The 27,784-nt window shown below is 48.9% G+C and overlaps 2 protein-coding genes and 1 long non-coding RNA gene across 5 annotated transcripts in view; 2 read left to right on the top strand and 1 right to left on the bottom strand.

The window, feature by feature from the left end:
- The window catches only part of LOC109117457, a 28,140-nt gene extending 27,669 nt beyond the window's left edge, over positions 1–471 (top strand). For all 3 annotated transcript variants that reach the window (XR_002024771.1, XR_002024772.2, XR_002024770.1), the window contains exon 3: positions 219–471. This is a non-coding gene — a long non-coding RNA (uncharacterized LOC109117457). The remainder of the gene's footprint in view (positions 1–218) is intronic.
- A 6,058-nt stretch (positions 472–6,529) lies between these two features.
- Kif1c (kinesin family member 1C) lies at positions 6,530–27,784 on the bottom strand. The gene is made up of 23 exons (XM_010605812.3): positions 27,734–27,784; positions 25,946–26,066; positions 25,572–25,704; positions 25,083–25,159; positions 24,579–24,758; positions 23,847–23,912; positions 23,251–23,429; positions 23,053–23,164; positions 22,592–22,669; positions 22,364–22,429; positions 22,203–22,278; positions 21,492–21,570; positions 21,146–21,291; positions 19,918–20,084; positions 19,683–19,762; positions 19,491–19,566; positions 14,203–14,282; positions 13,086–13,180; positions 11,357–11,440; positions 10,770–10,956; positions 10,558–10,630; positions 8,987–9,607; positions 6,530–7,765 (listed from the first exon to the last, which is right to left on the bottom strand). The coding sequence occupies exons 3-23, from the start codon at positions 25,675–25,677 to the stop codon at positions 7,082–7,084; spliced, it is 3,312 nt and encodes a 1,103-aa protein (XP_010604114.1). The 5' UTR covers positions 25,678–25,704; positions 25,946–26,066; positions 27,734–27,784; the 3' UTR covers positions 6,530–7,081.
- The window catches only part of Inca1 (inhibitor of CDK, cyclin A1 interacting protein 1), a 13,486-nt gene continuing 8,500 nt past the window's right edge, over positions 22,799–27,784 (top strand). Inside the window, exons 1-2 of the mRNA XM_010605816.3 lie at positions 22,799–22,938; positions 26,620–26,717. The gene's annotated coding sequence lies outside the window, so the exon portion shown is untranslated. The remainder of the gene's footprint in view (positions 22,939–26,619; positions 26,718–27,784) is intronic.

The following is a 27,784-nucleotide window of genomic DNA, read 5'->3' as shown; positions in this document are numbered from 1 at the left end:
CAGGGGCCTTCCCGGTCTCCGTACCTGCACTCTCACTGTTGGCCACCATCTTCCACAGGCCCTTGTTGGTGTGCTACTTGGTAAAACACATGTTCCTCAGAACTTCGGCTCTGTCTTTATGATGAAGTGTTCTTTTTTTAATTTTCCCCCTTCTTTCTTTCTTTTTTCTGTATTTCTTTCGTTTCTTTATTTCTTTATTTGTCTTTTTTTCTTTGCAGGGCTGAAGATCAAACCCAGGGCCTTAGGCACGCCTAGGCAATTACTCTGTCCCTGAGCTACACCCCCAGCCTCTGTGATCAGGATTCTTTGATGCCATCTCTATACCACTTTCAAGACTGGTTGTGTGAGGTGTGGTTCTTGCACTTGGCCCTATCTACACTGTAAACTTTGGTTCTAGGGGCACCTGGAACCTAGAAGAGGAAGTTTCATGGTGTAATTCTCTAAGTAATTGTTTTATTGTCTTTATTTTACCACAGAATATAGAGAAAATTCATACATCTTCATTTTCTTGTTTTTTTATTTGGTTTGATTGGGGATTTTTTGGTTTTTTGAGAATCTCATTATGTAGCTCAGGCTGGCCTCAAACTCATAGCAATCTCCTTGCCTCAGCCTCCTAAGTCTGGGATTATAGGTGTGTGCCACCACATCTAGCTGCTGCTAAATTTTTTTAATCTTGATCTCACTTTCAGTTATAATGTAGTACTGTGTGTGGGAGTGTAATATTCATTAAAGCGAAATATAACACCAGCTCAAGGATGCACATGGTAAGCTTTCCAAGTCTGTTTTCCCCTTCTCCTCTCCCCTTACAAAGCTGTACAGAAGGCAGGATAATGTGCCTCCCCCCACTGCGCTTCCTCCGATTGTCCCGTCCTCCATGGAAAATATTATTTACAGGTCAGAACAAAAACAAAATAAATGTCCTTAAAAGGAGAGAAGCAATAGTCTGAGGAGCCAAAGCTTGCCCAGGCAGCCTCCCTCCCTGCCCCTCCCTGGCCCGCAGGGAAGGGAAGATAAGCTCTGTGGCCTGTGCCTGGGAAGACACCCCGGATGTATGCTGTGGCTTTTCCTCCCTTCGAAAGAAACTATGGTTTGGGGAGGCTTCTTTTCTCCACAGGCCTCCATCTGGTGCTAGATGTAAGCACTGTAAAAAGATGTGCAGCTATAGATTGTGACTTTAAAATAGGAAAAGTTTATTGGTGATAGAGACAATAAAACAGAGGACTTCTGCATTCAGCTTCAGAACTGCAGTGTGACTCATGCCAATCAGAATCACAGTAACTGGCTTCTTTACCCCTGTTGGCTGTGATCCCCCTCCAACCTCATTATTTACCTGATCTCACCTCTTCTCATGTCAGCCCCTCCATCTCTTTCATCCAAAGCAAATTCATTTCATGTTGTGGAATTTTTAAGAACCTATGAATCAAACACCTTGGATGTAGAATGAAACAATGCTTAAGAGAATGTAAAAGTCCCATTAGTGCTACGCTTGGTTTTTCAGTATAAAAAATAAGGTGGAGCCTCGGATGGTGGTGTACATTTGTAATCCCAGTTACCTAAGAGCCTGAAGCAAAAAAGATCACAAGTTCAAGACCAGCCTGGGAAATTTAAAATAAATAAAATTTTTAAAAAGGCTGGAGGTTATAGCTCAACATATTTGCCTTGTATGTATGTGTAAGGCGTTAGGCTCAAACCCAGTACTACCACCACCAAAAAAAGAGACTTTTATTTATTTATTTTTCAGTACTTGGGATTGAACCCAGAGCCTTCACACTCAGCTGCGTCCCTGTCTTGGTTACTTTTCTCTTACTGCTGAGACAAAATACCCAACAGCTAAAGTTAAATGGGAAAGGTTTATTTAGCTCACACTTTGTAAAGGTTTCAGTTCATAGTTGGCTGGTAGCAAGGCAGAGGGGCATCGCAGAAGAGAAATAGTTCATGGTAGGCAAAAGACAGCAAAAGCAAGCAAGCAACCAGCAAACTATAAGTAACTAGCATCAGGTCTCTTTCTGTCCCTTATATCTTAGCCAGGCCACCTACCATAGGACTCACACTATTAATCATAGTACCTTTAATCTTAGCATTCCACCATGAATCAATTACTTTGGCAGCAAAGGGTAACAAGTTACAAGGAAATTGATTCCAACAAGTTCTAGCTTTCATGTGGAGTACCAAAAAAACCATAAAGATTGGGACAAAATTTTCAAGTCAATATATATCAAATACCAAATTCAACAAATTTCAAAGCAGTACCAAGATATAACTATATTTTTGTTTACTTGTTTTTGCCATAGTAGGGATTGAACCCAGGGCCTTTAGCCTGAGCTATTTCCCAACCCTTTTAAAAATTTTTATATTCAAGACCTCTTTAAATCGCTAAACTGCCCAGGGTGGACTAGTACTGTTGATGCTTCTGCCTCAACCTCCCCAAGCTGGGATTACACACATGGACTGCGCCCAGCTCCTTCTTGTCTCTGTTTGTTAAATTTCAGACAAAGAAAACACCAACCCAGAATTTCCTCTAGTAAGTAGACACCGTTTTTCCTTATGATCCACTCCCCTTTCAAAGTCCCCATGGCAGGAAATGTTTAATGAGTATCCTTTCTCTTCCCTTTCTGTGGTACTCAAAGGCATCCAGAAAGGGGAAGAAATGCTAATTATGAAGGCAGGTCCTCTCTTCTGGAAAACAAAGATGACAGCTACTGATGGAAGAAAATATCCCTGCAGGCTCCCTGTCCCTCACCTCCCAGCTGTGTTCCCCCAGTCCCTTGGAAAAACAGAAGCTCCATCCGGGCAACGCAAGACCCCTGGGCCTTCTGAGCATGCACTTTCCAGCCAATCCCAGGAAGACTTGCGGGTCGGGAAAAACCCCACTTGGCCTGCATGGTATAGTTCGCTAAGGTTCTGTGTACACACAAGCAAAGGACTTAAAGGGAATCTGCCCCTTTCTCTCCTTAGTAAACAACAGTGGGATTGGGAAGAAGTTTTGGGGTGTAGGGGAATGCCAATCATTGAGAAGGGCAGAACTGGAGAGGTTGATATCCTTTGGAGCCTGGGGTCATTTTGCAGCACCTCCCTTCTTTCCCAAGGCTTCTGTTCCAGTTCAGACAAAAGAAAAGGGGAGCGCATCAACCTTAAGCACTTAACATATGCTGGGCCCATTATACATATTATCTCATTATATCTTCCCAAGAGCGCCATTGTTAAACTCATTTGACAGAGATGGAAACAGGCACAGAGATGATTTAACCAGTGTAGCTCAGATAACTAGTGAGAAAGCAGGAGCCCAGGCCTCTGTACTTCAAAGGTTCTACTTACAGCATAGTCTGCTGGGGATAGGGCCCTTGATTTGGAGAAAAAGAGCTGCTTCACCCCAGCAGAGAAGGCTCTGCAAGAATCAGGAGCAGTTTTCATGGTCATTTGTAAAGAAGCTTTAATAGGTTATGGAGGAGACTCACTGGAGGTCATCAGCTATCGGGTCACTCTTAACATTACAGCTTGTTGGCGTGAGAACTCTTCTGACCAGTGTATGTCTGGACTATCAAGCAAGAACTCACGTATGGCCTAGAAGCTAAAGGAGCTCAGGGCAAGACTTTTACAGGTGTCTGAAAATATATTCCTCCTCCAGGGATTAAGGGGCAGCAAGGAGGATCAAGATGAGGAAGGAACTATGTTCAGGTGGAAATCTTCATTGATGAGGCTATCAGGGGTTCTACAGACTGTCACTACCTACAACTGCATAACTGTTTAAGGATGAGAGAAGCAGATTCTACATCTCACATCTGGTGACCGGACTTTAGATGATGCATCCTATCTGGATGATGCCAGGCTCCCCTTTGTCTTTCATGAGATCCGAGCACACGGGAGTGAAAATGTATATAATAAAATTGAGACTGCTGGCCTTTACCCTGGAGAGGTGAACACAAAGCCATCCTTAACAGTAGCCAGAGATATTGATGAGGCAGAACAGCATGCCACAGATGTAGGGAGAGACTGTGACCCGAATTAGCTTAGGCAGGACACTTAAAATCTTGAGTATAGATTCTACTGGCACAGGAAGCAGGACCCCAGTGACAGGGAGGGTTCTAAAGACCCTGTGTGAATAAGATGGCATAAGCAGGGGTGGTCATTTTTCCAGTGTGGTGAATCGTAAGGGATAAGTAGAAACTATAAGCTGGGCATGGTGGTGCACACCTGTAATCCCAGCACTTGGGAGGCTGAGGCAGGAGGATCGCTGTGAGTTCGAGATGAGCCTGGGCTACATAGTGAGTTCCAGGTCAGTCTCACTACATAGTGAGACCCTGTCTCAACCACCCCCCCAAAAAAAGAACAAACTATTCACAGTGGGCCAGGGATTTAGCTCAGTGGTTCTGCCACCTGCCTCGAAAGCTCAAGGTCCTGATTTCTGTACCTGGTACCAAAAAAGAAAAAGAAAGAAAGACACTATTCACAGTATACCTGATGCAAAATGGCATCAGATAGCTGCTGACCCTAAATCTTTAAAATATTCAAGGGGAAAAAAAAGTATCAAGATCCTCAAGTGTATTTCAAGACCCAAAAAAAATCTCAGTAGACAGAACAAAAAGGTCTAAATGAATCACCAAAGAAGCCTCCAAAGAGAGAAATGAAGAAAAACAAACCAAATTTCCAAGGAAACCAAGGATGAAACTGTAGAAATGCCAAAACTGAGTGAGCTAGAAAACAAGCAGATTGTTTTGGTGACTTCTCATGATTCAAAAGGAAACTTACAAAATAGCAACTCTCATTTCACAGGACGACTACAGACAGACCAGAAACTAGAGGCTGCTCATGACACACCTGAGAGGATCTAATATGAGAAGGAAACATGGTTTCTAGCAGGAAAAGGGCTTACGTCTTGGAGAGGTGAAACAGAGTCTGGGCTCAAGCTGACAAGGACTAGAATCCTAACTTTGCCATGTAAGAGCTATATACACTTGGGCAGCTCTTTAATCTTATCTCAAACCTGTCTTCCCATCTGAAAAATGGAAACAGAAGACTTAGAGGGTTAAGAACTAAATGAAATGTGGGCAGAATGTCACTACATATACATAAATGGATACTGTTCCTAATAAAATCTAAACAAAGATCATCCACATTATTAAATATTGACTTTGAAGGCTACAGAAACGGATTTTTTACAAAAGGTCTGTAACATATTTGCATAAAGCAGACTTTAGGGAAGAATACAACTGTATTTTAAGCTAGCAAGCTATCGTTCCTGCCCTGCCTCCCTCAGCATTCTTCACTACTACTCCACTGACCTACAGAGACCTTTGTATTCTATCATTTTCTTGCTCACATTTAGACAGATTATAAACTGCTCATGTAAACACTGCTGCCAACCACCTATTACAGTCCACAATTAGGTCCTGGTCAACAAATCCCCAAGACCTGGTGGTCAAAGGTGACAAAATAAAGGTAGCCAGCCCGGAATTTAGCTCAGTGGTTCCACTGCCTGCCTGACAAGCGCAAAGTCCTAAGTTCGATCCCTAGTACCAAAAAAAAAAAAAAAAAAGTAGCCAGAAACTGGATGCAGAAAGCAACCACAAACTTAACCACAAACTGGCTGCAGTTGAAATACCTCTGGTTTGGCTGCTTGTACATCAAACTGATCTCAGAAACTGTAGAGAAGCAGCTCAAATTTTCCAGAGTTTGAACTGTTTTCCTGAGAACAAGATGAAAACACAGGGATTCCTGAGCTTAGTAAGCCAAGGGCAAACCTTTACCTGTGTTGCCATGAGTTTGCTGCTCCACACAGGTGAAAGCAGGCAGCATTGTTGCTGAAAAAGTTCTTAAAATAAATGAAATGCCGTTTGGAATGCCGAATACACCCTGCCAGAGGGCGGGTAATGAGACCAGAATAGGGCTGGGGATTTAGCTCAGTGGTTCCGCCACCTGCCTTGCAAGTGCAAGGACCCAAGTTTGATCCCCAGTACAAAAAAAAAAAAAAAACAGAATAAAAATAACTCAGGTAAGTGCAATGCACCTTCACTGAAGGGCCACGCCCCCCATGGCAACCAGGGCTATTTGGGAGACCTTCATGTAAGATAAGATGACTTAGAGACACTTGGGTCCTCTGAATCCTCCAAACCCTTCCACAAGTATCAGCAACAGCCAGCTGAACACTGACAGGCTGGGAGCACCCCTGTCTTTCCCTTGCATCCCTCCCTCAGCAACACTGTCAATGGTGTGACTCAGAGATAAAAACACTAGAGTAAGCAAAAATAAAAGAAGGAAAAGAATGGGCATCCTGGAGGAGACATGAGATTAGTTCAAGACAAGATGGGAACTTGTCTTTTTTGTTTTTTTGAGACAGGCTCTAGCTATATAGTTCAGGCTGGTCTTGGAGATTCTTCTGCCTCAGCCTCCCGAGTGCTGGGATTACCATGCATCCATGCCTGGCCATTCTGGTATCTTCATCGGGGTGGTGATGGCATGGGAGCATTTACATGCCAAGATTCACAGGCACGGAGCATCCAAGAGCAGGTTTTTTACTAAGACACTTGTCTCCATTAAAAGTGAGTCACAAGCTGTTTGCTAACCTTTATTAATCAACCCCATATCCTCATGGGGCTCCAGCCAAACCAGACAGGTCCCCCAAATATAGCAGGAGGCCTGGAAGGGGAGGGGAATGACTTATGATCCCACCACACCTCCCTGGAAACAAACCCACCACAGACAGACAGACAGGGGCCAGGGAGAAGAACTGGCCTCCCAGTTCTCTCCTCTTTGCCACTTGAAAAGAAATTCAAACACTGACTACACAGCACCCAGCCCCCCACCCAACCCATAGCAGCGTTTGTGGGACTACCCTCCTCTGCAAGGGGTGTCCCCAAGGCAGCTTCCTATCACTCTTCCTTCACTTTGGTTTGCTCCTGGCAACTCCGTGCCCTCTTCCTTCATTCAGCCTCCAGCTCAGTCACCCCAGACACCTTGTCACCTACTCAGACCTTCTCTCCTTTCAGGGCCTCCCTGCCCCCGGGCTTCTGGTAAAGCAGCATCCCCGGCGTCCTCCTTCCTCCCAGCAAGGGCCTCGCCAGGCCCTCTGCACAGGACGTGGGACTCACACTGCTGCCCCACTCTCCTTGAGGTCAGGGGCTGATCGCTGCCGTCTCATTCGCGGCGGCGTAGTGTATGGGGGGTAGCGGGGCCCTGGGGGCCGCTGAGCTGGGTAAGGTTGGGGCTGCTGTGGATAATAGTTGTGCTTTTTGGAGGGGAAGTTCTGGGTTTCTGGCTGTGTGGAACCCCCTCCCCGGGATCGGCCTCCCCCATCCAGGGAGTTTCTTCGGGGACGGTGGGACCTACGGGGACTTGGAGGCCGGCGGGCAGGAGGGGCAGGAGGTGGAGTGACTTCCTCGGGAGGTTGAGGTGGAGCTGGGGCTTCCCCGCTCCCCATTCCTGGCCAGGACTCTCGGTGCTGGGGGTTGCTCTTGAAGGGGAAGCGCAGCTTACAGTCGTGAGGAGGTACAAAGCGGGCTGGGGGCCTGCGCAGACCCCCGCCCCGGCCCCCAGAGCCCTGCAGTCCCTGCAGCCGCAGCTGCTCCTGCTTGAGCCAACGAAGGCGGCCTCGGCGGAAGGCAGGGTCCTCCTCCATCAGCCTGGACACACGCTCCCAGCTGGACAGGGGTGGGGAGGGGGGCCGGACTGAGGGTGAGTGGTCACTGGACGCTGCCTCCTCTGCTGCCTCTGACACTTCAGGTGGGGCCCAGGTGACCTCATCAGCTTCTTCACGCTCATCTTCATGATCCTGGAAGGGAAGAGGGTGAAAGGAAAGAAGGGACATAAGGACAGCTGAATCCTGAGGATGTGTGGATTTAAGAGTAAGTTAGGGCTGGAGTGACTGAATGTGAAGAGGTCCAGAAAAGGGCTTGGAGATACAGAAGCTAGACTGGTAATGGTTAAAGAGCACAGCCTGAGAGCAAGATGGTCTGGGCTCAGTGCTGGGTCTGACACTTTCTAGCTGTATGGTCAGATTCATATAACCTCTCTGTGCACGTTTCCTCATCTGTACGATGATATCCAGCAATAGTACCTAGAACCCACAGTTATTCTAAGAAATGAGCTATATTTCAGATGGAAAAGAGCAGAGTAGGGAAAGAGAACAGGAGCCATTATAGGGATGGCCACAGAGGTAAAGAGGAAGGGATTCACTGAGAAGTCATCATCTTAGTCAAGGCCTGAAGGAAATGAGGAGGAAGCTGTGTGGCAGTTTGGGGAAAAAGCCTCTAGGCAGGGGAATAGCAAATACAAAGATTCCAAGTGAGTTCAAGGAAGCTGGAGTGCAACAAGAGAGGGGAGAAGACCAGCAACTGTGCTGGAGAGGGAAGCTTTAGTACCCTCAAGCCACAATTATGATTATTTGTGGTCCCACCCCAAGAAAACTAGAACAGAGCAGAATCTTAGCCTGTCACTTTAAATAACCCCCAGTGGTTCACACAATACCTAGCCTATAGTATACATTCAAATACGGATTTGTTATCCAAAAATGCAGAGCAAGGATAGGTAACAGCACTATTACTCACAGAGCTATTGTGAAGATAAAGGAGAAAGCACAAAAAACACTTGGCACTGTGACCACCTCGGAGTAAAGAGGTCAACCAGAGAGGAGAGGGTGGCAGAGAGTACACACAGCATCCTCAAGCTGGAACTTAATAATTATGTATATTTCCCATCAGTGGTTCTCACACTGTATTCTACTTCCAAAACACCTGGGGAACTCATGAGAGATGCAAGTTCATCCCCAAAGATGTAGATTCAGTTGGCTGGGGCAGAAACCAGGAATGTGCATTTTTAATTAGCAGCCTAGTGACCAGGAGGCATGCTATTCATAAACTCTTTTAAGAAAAACGTTAAACTTCGGTAAGCTTTTATCAGAGGAGAAGATAGGGACTTGAGAGGAGACACAGGTTCCTCAAGGAGCTGAAAGCAGTTTAGGAAGGAGAGGGGTAACTGGGTCAGGTCTCCCTACCTGGGTTAAGGGGATGACCCTCTCCATGCGGAGCATTCGGTCCCTCAGGGCCTGCAGCTCTCGGTCCTTGCTGCTGTTCTGCAGCTTCACCTCCTGCAGAATCCCTGTCAGCTTATCGATGTGAGCACGGAGGTCCTCCACCTCTGCTCCGCGGGCTCCCTCCTCCCCACCTCCACTGCCACCTCCGCCGCCGCCTCCTTCTTCCTCTCCCACTGTATCCCAGACATCCCGGGCCACGGCCCTCCAGGCATCTCCAGGCCCCTCAGGCTTGCCATAGGTGCGACAGAGCTCCCTCATCTTGAGAGCAGCCAGGGCCTCAATCTCAGCCCGCCCATGGCGGAAGTCGGCCAGGGCCACCTCATAGCAGATTTCCTTGACTGCTTGCATCTTCAGGTCAGCCATGGTGGCCCAGCGGGGGTCTTTGCCTTGTAGGCGCCTCCTCTGGGGGATCTGATAAACCCTCCGAGGGGCCCTACGCTTGCCACTGCTGGGAAGGCCACAGCGCTTGACGATGGTCTGAACGGTGGTGGGGGGCAGCTGCTCCCGCAAGGAGGAGATCAGCCGCCAACTCTCTTCACAGGAGCGCTTGTCAGAGTCGTCCCCACTGTCAGAGTCTGCATACTGGGGTCAGGGAGAGTGAAGACAGTGAGAGAGTTAAGAACATCCCAGTGCCCAACCTTGTTCAGATACCTGGGAAACACCCACCAGCATACTTGATTCAAGTCCTGCTCTACCTCTTATGAACTGGGAACCCTACAGAATGTGTAATCTCTTCTGGTCTGGACAATAGCGATGACAACAATATCTACTTCACAGGTATGTTTGGAGGATTAAATATTTATAACAAGGACTGGCACACAGAAAATGATCATAAATATTAGCTACAGCAAATCAAGTCTAAGATTTTTGCATCCTTATAGTCATCTCTTGCTTAATCACAGGGACACGTTCTGAGAAATGTCTCCTCAGGTGATTTTATCATTGTGTGAACGTCACAGAATGTAATGACAAACTAAAGTGGCTACATGTTACTAGTAATATCATCTTATGGAATCACCACACTATATGAGGTCCATCCATACCGCTTCTTGGCCTTTTAGCTAAGATTGGGTGAAGTCTACCCCTGACAGAAATGTTATGCGGCACATGACAGCATATTACTGCTCTGAATGAGGTTAAAGACTTAAAAGTCCATTAAAGAACAATTTCAGGGTTAGGTGTGGTGGCACATTTGTAATTGCAGCCCTTTAGTGGCTGACATAGAGGGATTGCCATGAGTTCAAGGCCAGCCTGGGCTACAAGACCCTATCTCAAAAGAATAAAAAAAACCCCAAAATTAATCTTATGTAACAGATAATACTTGGATGTGGTCAAAATCACTAAAGTAGCAATGGATCAAGTAGAGCCTAGATGCTGCCCTGACACCTCAGCCCAGCCCACCTTCCCACTTGGGCTGAGACAGCAGCACACTAAATGCAGAGTCAGGCTGAGGTGTTGCCAGCCTTGCTGCTCTTCTGCCTGCCAGCCCGTCCCCAGGCTCTGCTTGTCCCACAGCACCCTGTTGCCCTCACCAGTCGCTGCTGCTCCAGCAGAAGGTCAGCCTCTTCCTTTTCTTTCCGGTACTGATTCTCTAGATCCTGTAGCCTAGAATCAAATTGGGCAGAGGGAAGGAGGAGATGGGGATATGGGGGAGGCTGTCTGGTGTCACCTCAGTGGGGTATGTGGCAACAAGAGGACAGTGGGTCCCCAGGGCTTCAGGGAACAAGGGGGATCCTCCTCTTACCTCTTCTCCATCTCCAGCTTGATGTCAATGCCCTGCTGTTCCAGAAGTTCCTTCTGGGCAAAGTTCCAGTCAACAGGCTCAGAGGGTGGTCCTGGAGGCGGGGGGACCCCTCGTTCCCGTTCCAGCCGTGCCTGCTCCGGATGATTGAAGCGGAAAACGTGGTTTTTGCCCATCACAATCCTATTCCCTGGAAATGGAAAAGAGGGGAAAAGTAGTTTCTCCCCTATAATAGCAAGGCATCTCTACAAGCAAGGCATATAGGACCTTCCTCTTGAATCCCAGGAGCCTTAGGCATAACCCCCAAGCAGAGGGCCAATTGCAGTCAATGCTCCCCTGGTTCATCTCACTCAAGCTCTATCAGCCAAAGGGACTCTGAGGAGCTGGGAATCCTTGTCCTGGTTCCCTGGGGCAGTAAGAGAAACCAAGAACTAACTCTTTGATTTTCATATCCCAGCTTCTCCTACATAACCCCATACTACTTCTGATTTATTTTAGGGTCCTACCATAGGATGTGCCTACAAAGTCCTGCCCTGTGATTGCTATGCGTGCCCATGTCCCAAACCCCCAGTTTGTGACAAATTTTCTACCTGACTTCAGCACCAGTGGCTCTGTCACCAGCTTCCCATTGACATACGTCTCAGCTCCTTCACAAGGCTCAAGAGTGACCACCACTGAGAGGAAGGAGAGAGGAAGGGAAAATCAGACCTGAGAAAGACAGTTATGGTCACAGATTCCCACCTTGCCTTGCCCCCAAAACCACACATGCACCACCAGTCCCACCCCCAGTACCTGTAGGGGGTGCCAAGGCCCCTCTGGTGGCAGGCAGCACGGGAAAGGAAGAGCAGAAAGGGGGTTAGAGCCCAACTACAATTCTGAGAAGCTTCTGAGGTTGCCCTACTTCCCACCATCATCCTCCCCAGCAGCAGCTCAGAGAACCCATTAATTCTCAGAATGCTTCATTCCTCATATTCACCTGGGCAGAAGCCCTTCCAGATGTCTGTTCCTACCTTTTCAAAAACATCCCTGGCCAGGCCTGGATTCCTCCAGCAGGTTTCTAGCCTACCTCTGTGTTTGATACATCTTGCAAACTGCCACCTGACATCTTCTCAAGCCACAGATGACATATGACAAGATAAAGTCAACCCAACACAAACATCTATCAAAGTACTCCTCAGTGCAAATCACTGAGCCTGCTGCTTGCTCGAGACATAGATACATGAAGCAGCTTTCCTACCTTCAAGGTGCACTCACTGCCTCGTTGTCACCAAGAGAACCCAATATCCCAAAGAACCAGGCCCTACGACTCCTTCACTAAGGACACTGAGCAATATCTAACTTCTGTGGTAGCCTATAAAATGTGATTATGAAACCTTATTTACAGAGTGGTTGAAATAAACCATAAAATAATAAGCAAACATGACTTTTATTATTTACACTAAAAGTAATAAAGAAACATGGAAACCGAATGAATGAGGCAGAGATGAGTACTATGAACCAGAGAGGACAAAGAGAGCAAAGAACCCTGCTTAAGGGTTATGTCTAGGAAACCTAGAAAGGATTATGTGAAAGTAGCAACTTTTGACCTGATGCTCAAAGGCAGACTCGATTTCAAGGGTCATAAGTGATAAAAAGAGAGAAGCCCTGGGCCAGAGACAGCTAAAGGACACCACTGCACTGGTTTATCTCGCCTCTACTCCCTTACTTCCCATCATGCCCCAGGTATTCAAAAACTGCACAAATATATTATGACCCTACTATATGCCATGCACTATTTTATTAGATGTTGGAACCTACTAAAGAGACAAAAGTAAAAGAATCCCACTTTCACAGAGCTTACCGCTGGCTGGTAAGACAGATAATAAACAACATAACTTAAAAGTAATTTAATTCTAATAATTCGTAAAAGCAAATAATGGAAAGTTCCCTCTAAAAGATGCAATAGGGATTATAGACAGAAAATATGGCTGGGTGAGCTGACTGCTCCAGCCTGGCCAGGCAGCCTCCTCTCTGTCCTTAAACTTGCAACAATTTGGCAGCACAGGGCAGAGCCTATGATCCTGTATTCCTTCAAATTCATCATTTTCTAGCTGCGTAGTCTTGGGGCAGATTACCCAACCAGAAGCCTCAGTTTTGTCACCTGTGAGCTGCATCAGAAAATGCAAGGACATGGGCAGTAATTACTCTCACTGCGGGTGAGGACGCCCCTTCCCCCAACTTGGCTACTTTTCCCAGTGCCTGAGCCTGGCCTCTGGGTGGGAACATGGGACCTGTCTATTCTCCGTCTGGCCACCCTAACTCACCTCCCCCAGCCCTTACCTTCTCCATCCAGCTGAGGGATACTCCGGAACAGACAGTGTTGCTCCCGGATAAACTGTCCAGTCAGCTTGATGTCTACGTCTACCTGGCCAACCCTGGAGAAGCAACAGTGAACATTCCGGATGTGCTCCAGAGCACCCCCTGATAATCAGTTCATCCAACTGTGAGCCAAGCATAATGATTTCCACTTCTCGGACAAGGAGGTGCAGGCTCCGGGAGAAGAAATAACCTACCTAAGGTCACACAGCTGGCCGGGGGCAAAGCTGGGATTTCAGCCCATGTCCTTAGTCACATTATACAGCAAAGGAGAAAAGTGAGCCTGGGATTGGTGAGCACCCAGCCTTAGGGTTGATCACCCTAAGAACTCCCTAACCATGATGATCACCCAGGACAGGCTCAAACGCCTATGGTGAGAGGGGAGAGGACACCCTCATCCCTTGAACTCCAGGAGACACTGAGCCCCAGGGGTTCATTAGTATCAGCTGGAAAAGCCTCAGCCACTAAGCCTGCCACAGGGGAACTATTCTTGACAATACAGGGCTAGGAAATATTCCCCTTTCCCTCTTCCAAAGGGGTCCCACCACAGGATGCCAAAATAGTGGTATCAGGGGCTAAGAATGAAGTGGTCGAAGTTTCCCACCAACTCTTCTGCACCAGTAAATTAGGAGTCATCCCCCTAAGTGCCGGATCAGTCTGGTCCCAGGAAGCACCCTACTCTCACCAAAGTAGGGGACGGAGGATAGCAAGCCATGGAGCAGGCTGGCTCGGCAACTTGCAAAGACTCTGGGAGAGGCTGGGGATGTGTATCATTAGTAAAGTGCTTGCTCAGCATGTGCAAGGCCCTGGGTTTGAACTCTTGACTCCATCAAAAAAAAAAAAAAAGGAAGATGAGGAGAAGGAGAGGAGGAAAGGGGAGGTGAGAAGAGGAGGAGGAGGAAGAGAAGGAGGGAGAGGAAGCAACGGAAGCAGCAGCAGCAGGGGGAGCAATAATCAGCTGTCCAGAGATCTGGGATGCTACAGTGTGCATAAGACAGAGTGTCACCGATGCTGCCATCCCTCTTCAGTCACACCCCTAAAACAGAGACTGCCCCCTCCCAGGCCCCTGGGTACATGTTACCTGGTGATGCCGTCTTTGATGTGGTAGAGCAGACATTCAGACATCAGGGGGTCTTCGTTCAGGTTCACCAGGTGGGGAGTCTAAGGGTGGAGAGATGGGTGGTGAAGGGAGAGCTGGCCAGGGAAGCCACCAACAGGAAGGGAGCATAGCGGTGTGAGCAGACATCCCTCCAGGTTCACACACTGCCTACTGTTCGCCCTGCCCTGGCACCCAGGGAGCTTTCCTACCCTGAAGAGCATCACTGATTTTTAGTTTCTTCCCTTTATTCCCTCTATCCCCCTAACACATCAAATCCTCCCTCAAAACCTACCTCGCAACTTCTGGACAGCAAGTGAAGGAACTGAGTGAGGACACTGGTACCTCCCCACCTTTCATTACACCTTGAATTTCTCGTGAGCATGAATTAATTTAATAACTGGGGCTGGGGGATTAGCTCAGTGGTGCCACCACCTGCCTCGCAAGCGCTGAGCTAAATCCCCGGCCCGCAAAAAAATTTTTTAAAAATCCAAAAAAACAAAACTGAACAAGCAAATCTATTTCTCACAGTAGACAACTGATTCTTCCTTGGTTTCTGTCTTCCCAGCCCTGGTCCTGCTTACCTCAGGCCACTGCAGCAGCTGTCCAGTGCTGTCCCTGCCCAAGGCCTCCCCAACCAAATCCATCTCAAAAACCTAGCTGATCACAGTACTGCTCTCTGCTGAAAGCCTGGCTGATTCCCCTACCCAATAGCATGTTTTCTGACCTGTTTTGTTTATTATCATTGTTTGTGATACATGATAAACATATTCATCATGGGAAATTGGTACAATACATATCGCATCTTGATCCTTTTTACTTCCCTTTCCCCTTCCCTCCTTCCCACTTCCCATTTCTAGATCCCCATCCACCTTCCCTGGCATGTAACTCTGGGGAGCACAAAGCCTTGTTCCCTCCATCCCTCATGCCACTGGCTGCCAAACTCAGAAGTCCCACTCCCTACAGTTGCTGCTTTAGCTCATACTTGTCCAGACCTCTGCATCATCCTGCCTCAGGCCTGCCTTACTTCCTGCCCTCTCCACTTTCTGCTTATGGTCATATCACTGTATTTCCACAAAGACTTCTCCAGCTGGCACCCCACGCCCACCTGACTTGAGACCTGCTGTTTACCCTGCCCTTCTTCATGTCAGGGCTGAACCCACCCTTCTAAGTCCCGCCCAATGCTGATTTTCCCCAGTGGACTGCTGAGCTCTCAGGTCAGAAGCAGGCCTTCTACAACCTTGGCCACTGTGTGAGCTGCTTACCCTGTCATATTCCCATGCCTGGATCTCCCTGCTCCTTGCCCCACCCTCACCTGTTAAAATCATTCACTTCACGTCCCTCCATGTCTGTCTCAGATGTCACTTTCATGAATCTTTCCCAAGCCTCCCAACCAAACACAAGATCCCCTGCCTCTGCTCTACAATGATTCACTGTGAGTTTTTTATTTGACCTTGGTGAGGTGTAGGATGGGACACAGATGAGTCAAACCCTGACTCACTGTCCTGTCAGTAAGGAAATCAGAGCCAACTTGGGGAGGTGAGACTTGGCATGGACATACTGCTTGTTACAAGTGGGAAAACGGGTGCCTCATAGAAGAGTTTTTCCTGAATTTCTCACAGCTCTTTTAGTTCATTCGTTGGTTCTTTTACTCCCAGGTAGTTGAGAACTCCTGTATTCTGGGAGGGACTCATGCAAAGAGGAACAAAGTGCAGAACTACAGCCTGGGATCACTGGAGGACTTCACGAGAAAGGCAACATGGGACCTGGTCTTTGGGGAGGAGGTGGGTGTGGACATGCCAAAGGAAGAGGAGTCAGAAACAACCATGGAGTCAGGAAAGTCTGAGGTGTAGAGGGAAAAGAGACAGGAATGGAAGCTCTGGATTTCTCTGAGACTCACTCTGCACAGCAGGGGCCCGTGGATGCATCCACAGTCCACACAATGGGCAACTGAATCTGCCCTTCCCCAGGCACCCATGAGCACTGCTGCCACACTCTGCCTAAGGGAGTGTTCATGCCCTCCTTACACCGCGGAGTCAAGCCTGTTCTGGGACTGGCAGACACTGATGGACTCTGGAAGCAGAAAGCAGTCTATCCCTGGGGAGACTGAACATGATTTGGGGCAGTGCTTTCCAATTTCTGTTCAGCCCTGGAACTCTTTGTTAAAATGAAATCTAACTAGATGCCTAGGATGTCAAGCAGACGAGCAGAGAACCAACCAGGCCCAGGATAGGGTAGGAAGCCCAGAATCTGGTCCTCTCCCCTGATTTCTGCCGAGAAGAAAGCTTTCAGCCAGGTTTGAAAATCACTGATTTAAGAAAGAAGTCCTTAGGCCTGGGAGTGGAGGGGGTTCCAGCAAAAAGGGGCTTTCTCTAAGGATCTTGGCTCTCTCAAAAACAAACAGCAGGGCAGGGGATTTAGCTCAGTTACGCTGCTGCCTGCCTTGCAAGCACAAGGTCCCGAGTTCTATCCTTGGTACCAAAAAGAAACCTTTTTCCCTAGGACCCAGTCTTCCACTTGACCATTTCCAGGTTGGAGCCACCCCCACCAAACCCATCTCCCCATTAAGTCTAATACCTCTCCCTTCTGATACATGAGAAGGGGTACATGGTGTAGCTCAGTGGTAGAGCACTAGTCTAGAATGAGTGAGGCCCTTGATTTGATTCCTAGCAACCTAAGGTGCGGTGGGGAGAAAGACAGAAAAGCTGGGGGACACGTTCATCCTCACCATCTTCAGAAAAATACAAATGTGAACTATTCCAAGATACCTTTTCACCAAATTACACTGCCAAAGATCAAAAAAGTCTGATTAACCCAGGATGCTAAAAAAAGGTAAGGGAAAATAGCCCCCTTGTATGTCATTCTTGAGACTATAAATTGGCACAGTTATAATCTACAAAAGCATTTCAGCAAATTAAGTCAAAATTTTAAATGACTACCACTTGACTTCAAGTCTCCACTTCTAGGAATTATACCTATTTATAGCCATAATTATACCTACTAACAAGACTGCTGTAATACTGTTTATAGTGACAAAAAATGGGAAAAACCTAAATGCCCAGTAGTAAGAAGCTGTCAAATAAATTATCCTACATCTGTACAATGGAATATTCTGACATCTTGAAAAAACCAAAGCCAAGCATAACGGTGCATGCTATGATCTCAACACTCAGAAGGCTAAGGCAGCAGGATCGCCATGAGTGTGAGATCAATCTGGACTATAAAGTGAATTCAAAGCCAGCCTGAACTACACAGCAAGACCTTGCCTCAAAAAAAGAGAAAGAATAAAAGTGACCTTTAAAAATAATAAGGTATGCAACCACTACTATTAAAGAGAAACCATGTGTGTGTACATGTGTATAATTATATATGTGACGCATCCCCCAAAGAACACATTATGAACTGATAATGGAGACTGCTTCTGATAGGGACCCCGAGGGTGGAAAGGAAGGAGACATACTGAGTACTATTTGAATGTCCTTTCTGGAGGTATGCATTATCTTTATCAGAACAATAAAAAAACCAGAACCCCTCCCTCTGGTGTCTGGGCTTTAGGAGGTACCATTCCTGGTAAGTGTCCAGCCTTCGGAGAGAAAACTCCACCCAGTCAGTTTCCCCATTCCTTTCTGCCTCTTCTGCAATGGAGTATCAGTGCCTAGGCACAGGCACCCAAAGATGGTTAGAAGTCAGGCTAAGAGTCATCTGTAGACTCACCTACCAAGAAGTAGCTGGATCCCTCTGAAGGACCCCAAAGCCCTGGATACCCAGCTCAGGACCAGCCCTTCAGCCTGGCCTGACACCTTAATTATCCACCTACAGCTCTTACTCTCTCACTGCAACTGGGTCCAAGAAAGTCAAAGCTCTGTCCTTTTAGAACAAGGTTTCAACGATCCTAGCTTGTTCTGTTCTCCAGATGGACCTGACCTTACAAAATAAAGCAAGGCCTCCTTCCAGTAATTTACCTCTTCCCAAGCACCTCCAAGGACCCTGCCTGGCCCAGGATAGTGTGCCCGACATCAGGCCTGTTCCTTGTCTGCTTTGCACCATGGCCCAGACAGGCTTGGCTGGTTCCCTCATGAGACTGGAAGTTCCTGCTCTGCTCAACTCAGCATCCACATCATCCCTTCATTGAGATGCACCAGCACAGCTATGCTGTCTGGGGGAAGCATCCATTCTGACCAGTTGGCCCTGTGCTAGCTGGCTAAGTATTTTGAGTATCATTCCTGCCCTCAACTGAGCTTGACCACTTTCACCCCACTTCCTTCTTTCTTCTCAGCAAAGACTTACCAAGAACCTACTACCTATGGCAGCAGACATACGTCAGACACTAGCCTGTCCCACTCAATCCAACATGTACCCTGAGTTTGCTCAGCATTACGTTGTCTCTATTACCCTCTTCCCCACAATTTTGTCAATCTTTTTTTTGTTGTTTTTTGTTTTTGTTTTTGAAACAGGGTCTCACTATGTAGTTGAGATTGACCTGGAACTCACTATGTAGCCCAGGCTGGTCTCAAACTCACAGCGATCCTCCTGCCTCAGCCTCCCAAGTGCTGGGATTACAGGTGTGCGCCACCAAGCCCGGCCATTCCTGTCAATCTTTCAGGCTTCGCTTTCCAGTCTAGCTTGTCTGAGAATCCGGCTGCTGCATCTCCAGGCCATGACAATGGTTCCATCTAAACCAATCCTGCTGCACACACTTACAATCACTGTTACACAAAGTAGTGCTCACTCCTCTACCCCTCTTACAGACATGCCTTCCCAAGTTATCCTTTGTAAAAAGTGTATTTTTAGTTAATTTTCTGAGTGGGAGCAAATGCATAGGGTACCAAACTCAAATGATACAAAAGCATATATATCATCTAAGTTCCTACTGAATCAAATTCTAGTTTCCTACTTCCTTTCCTTTCTGTTCAAGCAAGCACCACTGCACAGTTTCTCACAAATCCCAAGATAAATTGTGTGCATGACCTCACAGACACACACATAAAGACCTAGATTCTAAGCAGTTCCCACTACCCTGTAAGGGCAGAGCCTGTCATCCTGCAGCCAGGTCCATGGTCCCAGACACTTACGTATCAGACTCTAGCTGGCTGACAGATGGAAAGAAGAGGCAAAAGGCAGAATACAAACAAGAGGCAGCAGAGGAGGGGACAGAGATGACAAGAGAGACAGGTCAGAGACCTCACAAAGATCAAGGTTAAAACTCCCACCCTGCCACCCTCAACTCTCTTTTCTAGGCATCCAGAGAGCTTTGCACCCCATCTCTCACACACCTTCTTTGGAGAGAAGACACCAACAGTTCCCCCATCCTCCCGGACAGCCACCCCCATCTCAGCCAGCAATGCTTCTCTGTGGGAAAAGGAAAGGCAAATTTCAGTCTTGTCATCACTCTCATAACCTTCCATAAAGGCCTGACCTCTTCCCCAACCTCCCAGAGCTCCGTGGTGGGACCCAGTCCCTCATACCTCTCCATCCTCAGGGCCTCTGTCTTTCGCAGCTTTTCCTCCCATGTCTCATTCAGTTCAGCTATAATCTTCTCTGTCTCCTGGGGGCACAAAGATGGGCAGTGATCAAGACAGTTTACACCTACTGCAGGGGCCACAGTACTCCTGGGGACCCTTCTTCCTCAGCCCTAGCTTTAGAGAAGTAAATTCCCAGAAGCTCCCAAACCCTCACCCCTTGCCAGCTCTAGCTTTGTACCTGCAGCCTCTCCATGGCCTCCTCAGGCCCGATCTGGGGCTCAGCGTTGGAGAAAGATGGCTCCAGCTCCCCATTTTGTGCAGGGGGAGATGAGGGTGAAGCTGGGGCAGGGGGCGATGATACAGCTGGTACAGCACCTCCAGGACTCCCCTCTTCCACCTTTAGGCCTGGGAGGGAAAAAGGTAAAAGAGCATGAGACCTGTAGTACCAGCTTTCTGGGAGGCTGAGGCAGGAGGGTCCCTTGAACCCACGAATCCAAGACCAGCCTGGGCAACATAAAGAAACTCCATCTCAAAAAAAAAAGATAAAAATTTTAAAAAGATGGAATCAAACACAAGAGAAAGCCAAGAGCCTTAACAGATAATGCTGGAAGACTTCTGGGCAACTCTTAGCAGACAGTGAGTCCCTTGCAGGCAACCCTGACAAATAAGCATCCTGTCTCAGCCTACATCATGGATGGAAAGCCTGTTACTGAACAAGATACCCAGTTCCTTCTGCCAAAAGTTTGCACTGTCACAAGTTCATAGAGATGCTGAGCTGAAACATGTCCTGTCTTGTGTGCTTACTGCTTCTAGTTCTGTTTCTCTCTCTCTCTTTTTTTGGTACTGGGAATTGAACTCAGGACTTGAACTTGTGAGGCACAGTGCCACTGAGCTAAATCCCCAGCCCATCTAGTTCTGTTTCTTCTTCCAGGCACCCTGGCAAATGTCAGAAGGTGAACATCACATCCTTTTTTATCTTTCTCTTTCCAAAAACACCTCTGTTCCACTCACTGTAACAGAGTTCATACCTGACCCAGTTAACATAGATTATACATTCTCTAACAGGAAACTGTTTCTTATCCATAAGTCTGAGCACTGCATCTTAGAAACCACTCTGTTGTTGACCATTAAGCTTATGTTCAACTAAAACCCTGATATTTCATAAGAACTTCTGCAAGGCAGGTGCCCCAGCAGAATATCCACTATGTGAACAACTTGCCACTTATTTCTGTACCTGTTAAAAATTTTAAATTCCATAAATCTATCTAAGTCCCCCTGAATCCTAACTCTCCCTCAGAGTATTAGTCCCACCTGGCTCTGTAACAACTGAAGACACAAGTGTCCTCTTCACATCTGTGTCCAAGTCACTGAACAAGTGAACACCTTCATGGTGGATGATCCCTCTCAGACCCCAAGACTGGGCAAGAGCAAATGAGGGGCAAGAGGTGTTCCTGGGCTGTTTCTACCTCCCAGAGCAGAGGCTGAGAGCCCCTGAGCCATAAGCAGTTCCCGCAGTCGTGCCACCTCCTCCTGCAGCTCTCGGATCAGCCGGGCATTAGGGTCCTCATTGATGACAGCATTGCATCGAATCTGCTTGGTACGGTCAGCATACCTGGGAAAGGAAGGGGACCAGGACTGGTAAAAACAGGCACAGAAGCCTTTGCTGTGCTGCCTGTTTCCTGCTCTCCCTCCCAGGACTTAAAGACAGGCAAGGTTTACTCTGCCTCACCAAAGGATTCTTGAATAACCAGCCTCTGAGTTCCTCGCAGTTTGTATATGCTGCCCCATCCCTACCAGAGCTAGAAGCCCCACCTGAGGGTGCTGAGAGTCTCCTCGTAATTGATGTCAGCAGGGCTCAGGGCTGCAATCATTGCTGTGCGCGAGTTCCCACCTAGGCACAAAGAGGATGGAAAAGCTTTAGCTAAGCCAAATCCTAAGGAAAATGAGACTGGGCCACGGGGAAACAGGGTGCTCTGTGTCCAGACAGGAGTCTGATGGGGTCACTGAGGCAGGGTGAATAGTTGAGGAGCAGTTGCGGGGAGAGGCCGGGTCAGGGAGACATCAGATATCTACAAGACAATCACAGGTCTGTGGGTGGGAGATGGAGTCAGTAATCGTGAGGTTGGGGAGGCACCTGGCCTTGGCAGAGAGAGTATGGCCTTCATCTCATCATAGAAAGTCTTCAAAAAAGTCAGGCATGGTGATGCACACCTATAATCCCAGCCCTTGAGAGGCTGAGGCAGGAAGATCACCACAAGTTCAAGACCAGCCCGGGTTACACAGTAAGTAGGCCAGCCTGAACTACATAGTGAGATCCTATCTCAAAAAACCAAAAAACAAAACAAAACAAAACAAAAAAAACAACAAAATACAGTCTTCAAAGGATAGTCCCTAAATTAGGGGAGAATGTAAGACCGACACTGACTACATTTTGGATTCTGGGTGTGGCAATGATTCTGCTAATTGTTAAAATTCATCAAAGAGGGCTAGTGGTAAGGTTAGCAGACAGGAGGAATCCCTCACCTAAATTCTCCTTGAGCAGCCAGGTGAGCACAGAGTCCCGGTAAGGAATAAAATCTGACTTCCGCTTCTTTGATTGCTGAGAGATGGAAAGAGGTGGTGGTCAGTTAGCCACTCCCTGTGCCCCCTTTCCTGAGCTCCTCCTCTCAACCCACAGAGCTTACCATATCTGCAAGGGCTGAGATCACCTTCCCAAGAGTAGTCAAGGACTTATTGATGTTGGCACCCTCCTGGAAAAGGGTAAGGGACGTGGAGATGAGACCCTCTCCCCAGCCTCTCTCAGATCCACTTCAGCCTCCCCCTATCACCAGGGCGAGTCCTAGGTTATGATCAATGACTTCCCCACACAGCCCCCAGTACTGTCCCCACGTGTCCCTCCAAGGTACCCTCACCTTCAGACGCATCCCCCGGGCCCCTGAGGAGTCTGCCCGCTCGCTCCCAGCAAGGTCCACCAAACTGATCTTACTGACCTGGGGTCAGAGGAAAGAGGCAGGAGGTGACTGGGGTGGGTGGGATGAAGAAGGTAAATCAAGGGAATGGCTGGCAGGAATCTGGGTAGTCAGCAAGGGCTGGAGAAAGCCAGGAAGGGGAAGAGGAAAAGGATAGGAGGAAAAGGATACGGAAAGAAAACAGTGAGGAGCTGGTTACTCATTCACTTGTTCATTTATTCACTTACAGATACTTATAAACCCACTGAGTACCAGGACAAGGGACACAGTGGGATCCCAGCCCTGCTCTGGTAAGTCTAGTAAGGACAAACAAGCAAACGACAGATTGTAGTGCACTGATCTGACTCTCATGGGGGGAGGCAGACAGAGCTAACACAAACTAGCACAGGTGGATGGATCCCCACCTTCTCCGAGTCCAGCCCAGTGAGCTGGTCATGGCAGCGCTGCGTGAAGACGATGGTGAAGACAGCATGGGAACGGCTGCTTGTCTCATTCATGTTGGTGGCGGCTACCGTCCTGGGGAGGAGAGAGAGCAGTCACAGGGTCCTACCCTCATCTTCTCAACCCTAGGTCCCTTAATCTGCTTGATAAGCCTGCCTTACCGCGCCTTATTTCCACAGTCCATGAGGTCAGCGATGTCTGCATATGAGGTCACAGCCAATTTAGACAAATCCTGCACATAGGGGCCCAGGATAGGGTGCTCCCGGACCCGCAGAGATCCCCGACTCTTGGGGTTCAAAAGGTCTCGTACCCGCTCACAATAGATTTCCATATAGCTCACCTGACAGAGGCAAATGAGAAGGAAGCTAGTAATGACAGTGCCAGTACTTAAATTTAACCTAAATTTCACCACACAGGACACAGGTAACTGCAGCACGCATGCACAGGCGCATGCACGCGCACGCGCGCACGCACACACACACACACACACACACACACACACACACTCCAGGTATGGTACTAAGATTCTCCATATACTAGCTTAATCCTTCCATCAACCCTGGGAAATGAGCCTGAGTCTAACCATTAGCACTTCAGATGAACATACTCAAGAGCTAAAGAATGAAATCACTGCCCAAAATCACACTAATGAGCAGAGTTGGCATTAGATCCCAACTGCCTCTGACACTAACACTGCCCTCAGTCTTCATCACGCTACTTTCCTGCCTCCCTGGCCCACTCTGTGACTGAAGCTTACCTCCACAGAATAGGACAGCTGAGCACTCTGGTTCTCACTAACACGAGAAAACAGGTCCTCACAGAGCTGGAGAGAGAGACACAGAGAAGCACAGAGAAGCTCCATTCATAGCACACTTGCAGTGCCCGGCCCCAGCCAGGACCTGTCCCAGGTAACTCAGTCTAACCCTTGGCATAGGCCTGAGGGTGCAATCATTCCCATTTTACAGGTAGGAAAGCAATCTCTGAGGGGTTCACACTTGCCCAGGGTCACAGGCTGGTATTCAGCAGGGCAGGATGCAACCCAGGTATCCCACTCCCAAGCCTTGTGCAAGGTCACTATGCTACACAGCTAGGGAAAATTATGGTCAGCTCTCAGTTACCCACAACTAGATCTATCTACAGTCCATATCTTGCTTATGGTATGGAAGCCTGTTCACGAATTATGCTCTCAAATAATTATGAAACAAAGCAAACCAGCAGAAAGTGGTAAAACCAGGACCTCGACCAAGACTCTCTGATGCAAAAGGCTTAGCTCTTCTCATTCAGCTTCCCTGTCTCTTCCAGGGGCAAACCCTTCTCTGAAAGGTAGCTGGGTATCCAGACTTCAGCCAACCCCATAACATTCCCTATAACTAAGGGCCTCATGGAGCCAGATCTCTGCTCCGTAAACCTTAGACCCCTGTCCTTTCTCCCTTGGGGACAGCTGAAGATGCTCCTGCCCTGGCTGCCCAGTTAGGTCCCAGGTATGTACCTGAGGCACAATCCCCTGCTGCCCTGGCTCCTGCCGTCCCATCATGGTGTAGGACTTCCCAGCTCCAGTCTGCCCATAGGCAAAGATGCACACATTGTAGCCTTCAAAGGCATGGAGCAGCATCTCTTCCCCAATGTCTCGATATACCTGCTGTTGAGATGCAAACTGGGGGTCCTCAGCCTAGGTGAAAAGGGGGGCAGAAAAAGAAAACAGGAGCACTGGATGACTTTGTTCTTCACGTCTACGGTCCCTACAGCCTTACCACCTTCCCACTATCATCAGCCTAATCAACCCTAAGCATTCTACCCAGCCCCTGATGGTCCTAATTACCCTGAGTGATTCTACCTTCCCTGCTCCTGGTTCCAATCACAACCTAAAGGTCCTACCCATCCCCCTTCAGGGGGGTCCTTCTCCTCCTCCAGTCCCAACTAATCCTAGGACTTAAATCCAAGACTTAAAGCCCCTACCCCCTATGGTTTAGTTTCCCCAGCCCAACAACCTCACCGACGTGTGTGACCAGTAGGAATAGTCGAAAGTGAAGCTTTTGGGGGCATCCTTGCTCTGTTTGGGATTGAAGATGGCTGAGGAAGCAAGGGAGAGCAAAAGAAGAAAACCTGGGTCAGATACTCCCAGTCTCTGTCCACTCTCCCACAAGCCCCTGGACTCCAGACATCCCACTCCCCACCTCTGTCCTAGTTCATCCCTTCCCTTTAATGCTCCCCACCCCCTCCTGCCACCAAAGCTAATTTTGGCTTCCTAGGACCCGCCCCCTATGAGCTGCCTCCCTGGATTGGGCAATTGGAGGGCTCTCAGCCAACATTCCCCCTCCCAGGGACAGGAACATGGAAAGGCCAGCCTGCCCCAGCCCCCGCCGTTAAACCTAGCACCTGCTCTGTGCCCAGCACAGTTCTGACTTGGCCCAACAGGGCTGGCCTATGTGGTGGGGCTGGCCTTCCCCTCCTGTGCCCAGCCAGACCCCCGGGACTCACTCACAAGTGGTATTGCCCTGCACGCTGACCACACACTTGGCATCCTGGCTGGTCTCACGGGCATTGAAGGGCCGAACCCTCACTGCCACTTTCACCGAGGCACCAGCCATAGCTCCAGACGCTGCTGCCCTCCTCAGCTGGAGAACAGTGAAAATGAGGTGATCAGAGCCACCAGGAAGACTCAAACATTGCTTCACAGCTTCTCTTTGAAACCATTCTACTCCCCTTCCCTAGCTGACCAGCCCCTCAAGAACCCAGTTCCTGTCCCTCTGCCTTCCTCCCCAATGTCACTAGTTTAAGGAGCTCCAAACATACTCCTGCCTCTCTCCCCAGCCATTTCCCAGCTCACAGGGTCCTGGGCCATCACCCCAGAGTTACCTGGTGTCCTGGCCCCAGACCAGGGGGGCTGTATCAGTTCTGGCTGCCACCGGCCCTCGTAGGGGGAGCCCCATCCTACACTTGAGGCCTGGCCACACCAGCAGGTTCTGTAGGGGAAACCCTGGTTGTGGGGGAAGAGTGGTTAGGAGGCACCTGTGGCTCTAGAGTCTGTCTGGGATATCTGCATTTAGAGGGGAAGGGATGGGGGAATGTTAGGAAAGGTAGGAAAAGCTGCCTCTCTGGAGTGGCTGAAGGAAATGTGAATCCAAGGGCAGGAATGTGGGTGATATTTTTATTCCTCATCACTCACAAGCGTACTGAACGTTCAGACAGAGGAGAGAGAGAGGGAGAGAGAGAGAGAGGAGAGTGAAGCTGGACAGAGAGCAATTCAGAGAGGAAACACATGGGCAGAGACACTGAGGGTGGCAGGAAGGGGGAGAGTAGGGACAGAAAGTCACAGACACCAAGGAAATGAAAGAAGTAAGCCAAAAAAGACAAGACTGAAGTCATGCTATAAAGTAGAATGAGAAAAGGAAAGGGGAGACAGACTATCAAACCGAGAGATTTTGAACAGGCAGTGAGGGGTCTCGGGGGCCAGAGCACAAATTTGGAGCTACAGAAATGAGAGGAGAGAAAAGTCCCAGGCATAAAACCTAACCTATAATTCCCTACAGGACCAAGAAGGGAGAAGCAGAAACCAGTTCCCACCTAGAGTTCACAGTGGCCACATATGAAGCAGGGTCTGCGGATGGGGAAAATTCAAGAGCTGCAGGTACACAAGGCCTGCCTTTTGGGTCTCAAGCCCCTTGCTCTGCCCTTAGCACTTCCTCCTCAGGATCCAGGACAATGGGCAGGGGAGGGTGGGGTTATCCTGTATGCACCATACCATCACCCAGTGCTCCACTGATGGGGGAATCAGAGTACCCATTCCTTAGGAGGGATGGGAGAGAGATTTGACAGCTCCTTGAAAAGAGAGAAAGGAAAGGAAGCAGACTGGTCCCAGCCCCAGCCTGGAGCTAATTGTATGGCGTCCACAACCCCGGGGAAGGTGCCAGGCTGGAACCCAGGAATGTAGGTGATCGGGTGCCCACACCCTGGGAGGAGAGGCTGAGCAGCCCACGCCCACGAACAGCAAGGTGAAGACTACAGAAAGAGTTCAGGGATGTCGACTCCCCACCTGTGGCCCCAGAGGACCTCAAACCTCTGTTATGCTGGGTCTCACCTCACCAGCCTTCCTGGGTAGAGCATGGGCTGGTCTGTCCCAGGACAGGAAGGGAGTAGCCGAAATCAGAGGCTACTCAGGAAAAGGGCCCTGACCCCCAGTCCCTGACCAGGAGAGGGAAGGACACTAGTGGGAACACACAATCCTAACTAATGCAACTAAGAGAACAGGTAAAAGGGTGGCAGGCTAAAAGATAGCAGGGTAAGGAAATAGGAGGTAGATCCAAGGCTCTGCCGATGCAGCGGGGTACAAGGAGGACCAGTGGCTGGGAGTGGGCCGACCTACCCAACAAGGGGTCTCAGACCACCACCTGCACCTCACCCACCCCGCAATTCTCTAACAGGCCCTGCCCGGCCTCTCTGGGCAGCCGTGCGGACCCTAGCCCCTAGTCCAGCCGAACGACGGCTGCCCTGGGCCTGGCACCTCTCTGTGTCTCCGCGGGACAAACAGCACATGATCCCAGCTCTCGCGCCCAGCCGGTGCAAACGGGACCCCGGCTCCCCGCCCAGCAGCCCAGCACATTCCTCTGCGGGCGTCCCCTCCCTTCCCCCCTCCGCAGCTCTCACCTCGTCGCGGCGGGGCTCCCGGAGTATCTCCGCGAAGTGCAAAGGGACAAA

This window comes from Fukomys damarensis, unplaced genomic scaffold (assembly GCF_012274545.1).
Source record: "Fukomys damarensis isolate Sample0158 unplaced genomic scaffold, DMR_v1.0_HiC HiC_scaffold_13, whole genome shotgun sequence".
Lineage (NCBI taxonomy): Eukaryota > Metazoa > Chordata > Mammalia > Rodentia > Bathyergidae > Fukomys > Fukomys damarensis.
This window is presented reverse-complemented; position numbering and strand designations above follow the sequence as displayed.

Bases quoted from the DNA above. Each gene is read 5' to 3' on its own strand.
- Kif1c (XM_010605812.3), bottom strand. From the start codon at position 25,677: ATGGCTGGTGCCTCGGTGAAAGTGGCAGTGAGGGTTCGGCCCTTCAAT. The intron at 21,292-21,491 runs GTGGGGCTTCTA...TTCCTTTCCCAG, and splicing joins GAGACTCTCAGCACCCTCAG to GTATGCTGACCGTACCAAGC. The intron at 19,763-19,917 runs GTACAAAGCTAG...TTGTGCCCCCAG, and splicing joins AGGCCATGGAGAGGCTGCAG to GAGACAGAGAAGATTATAGC.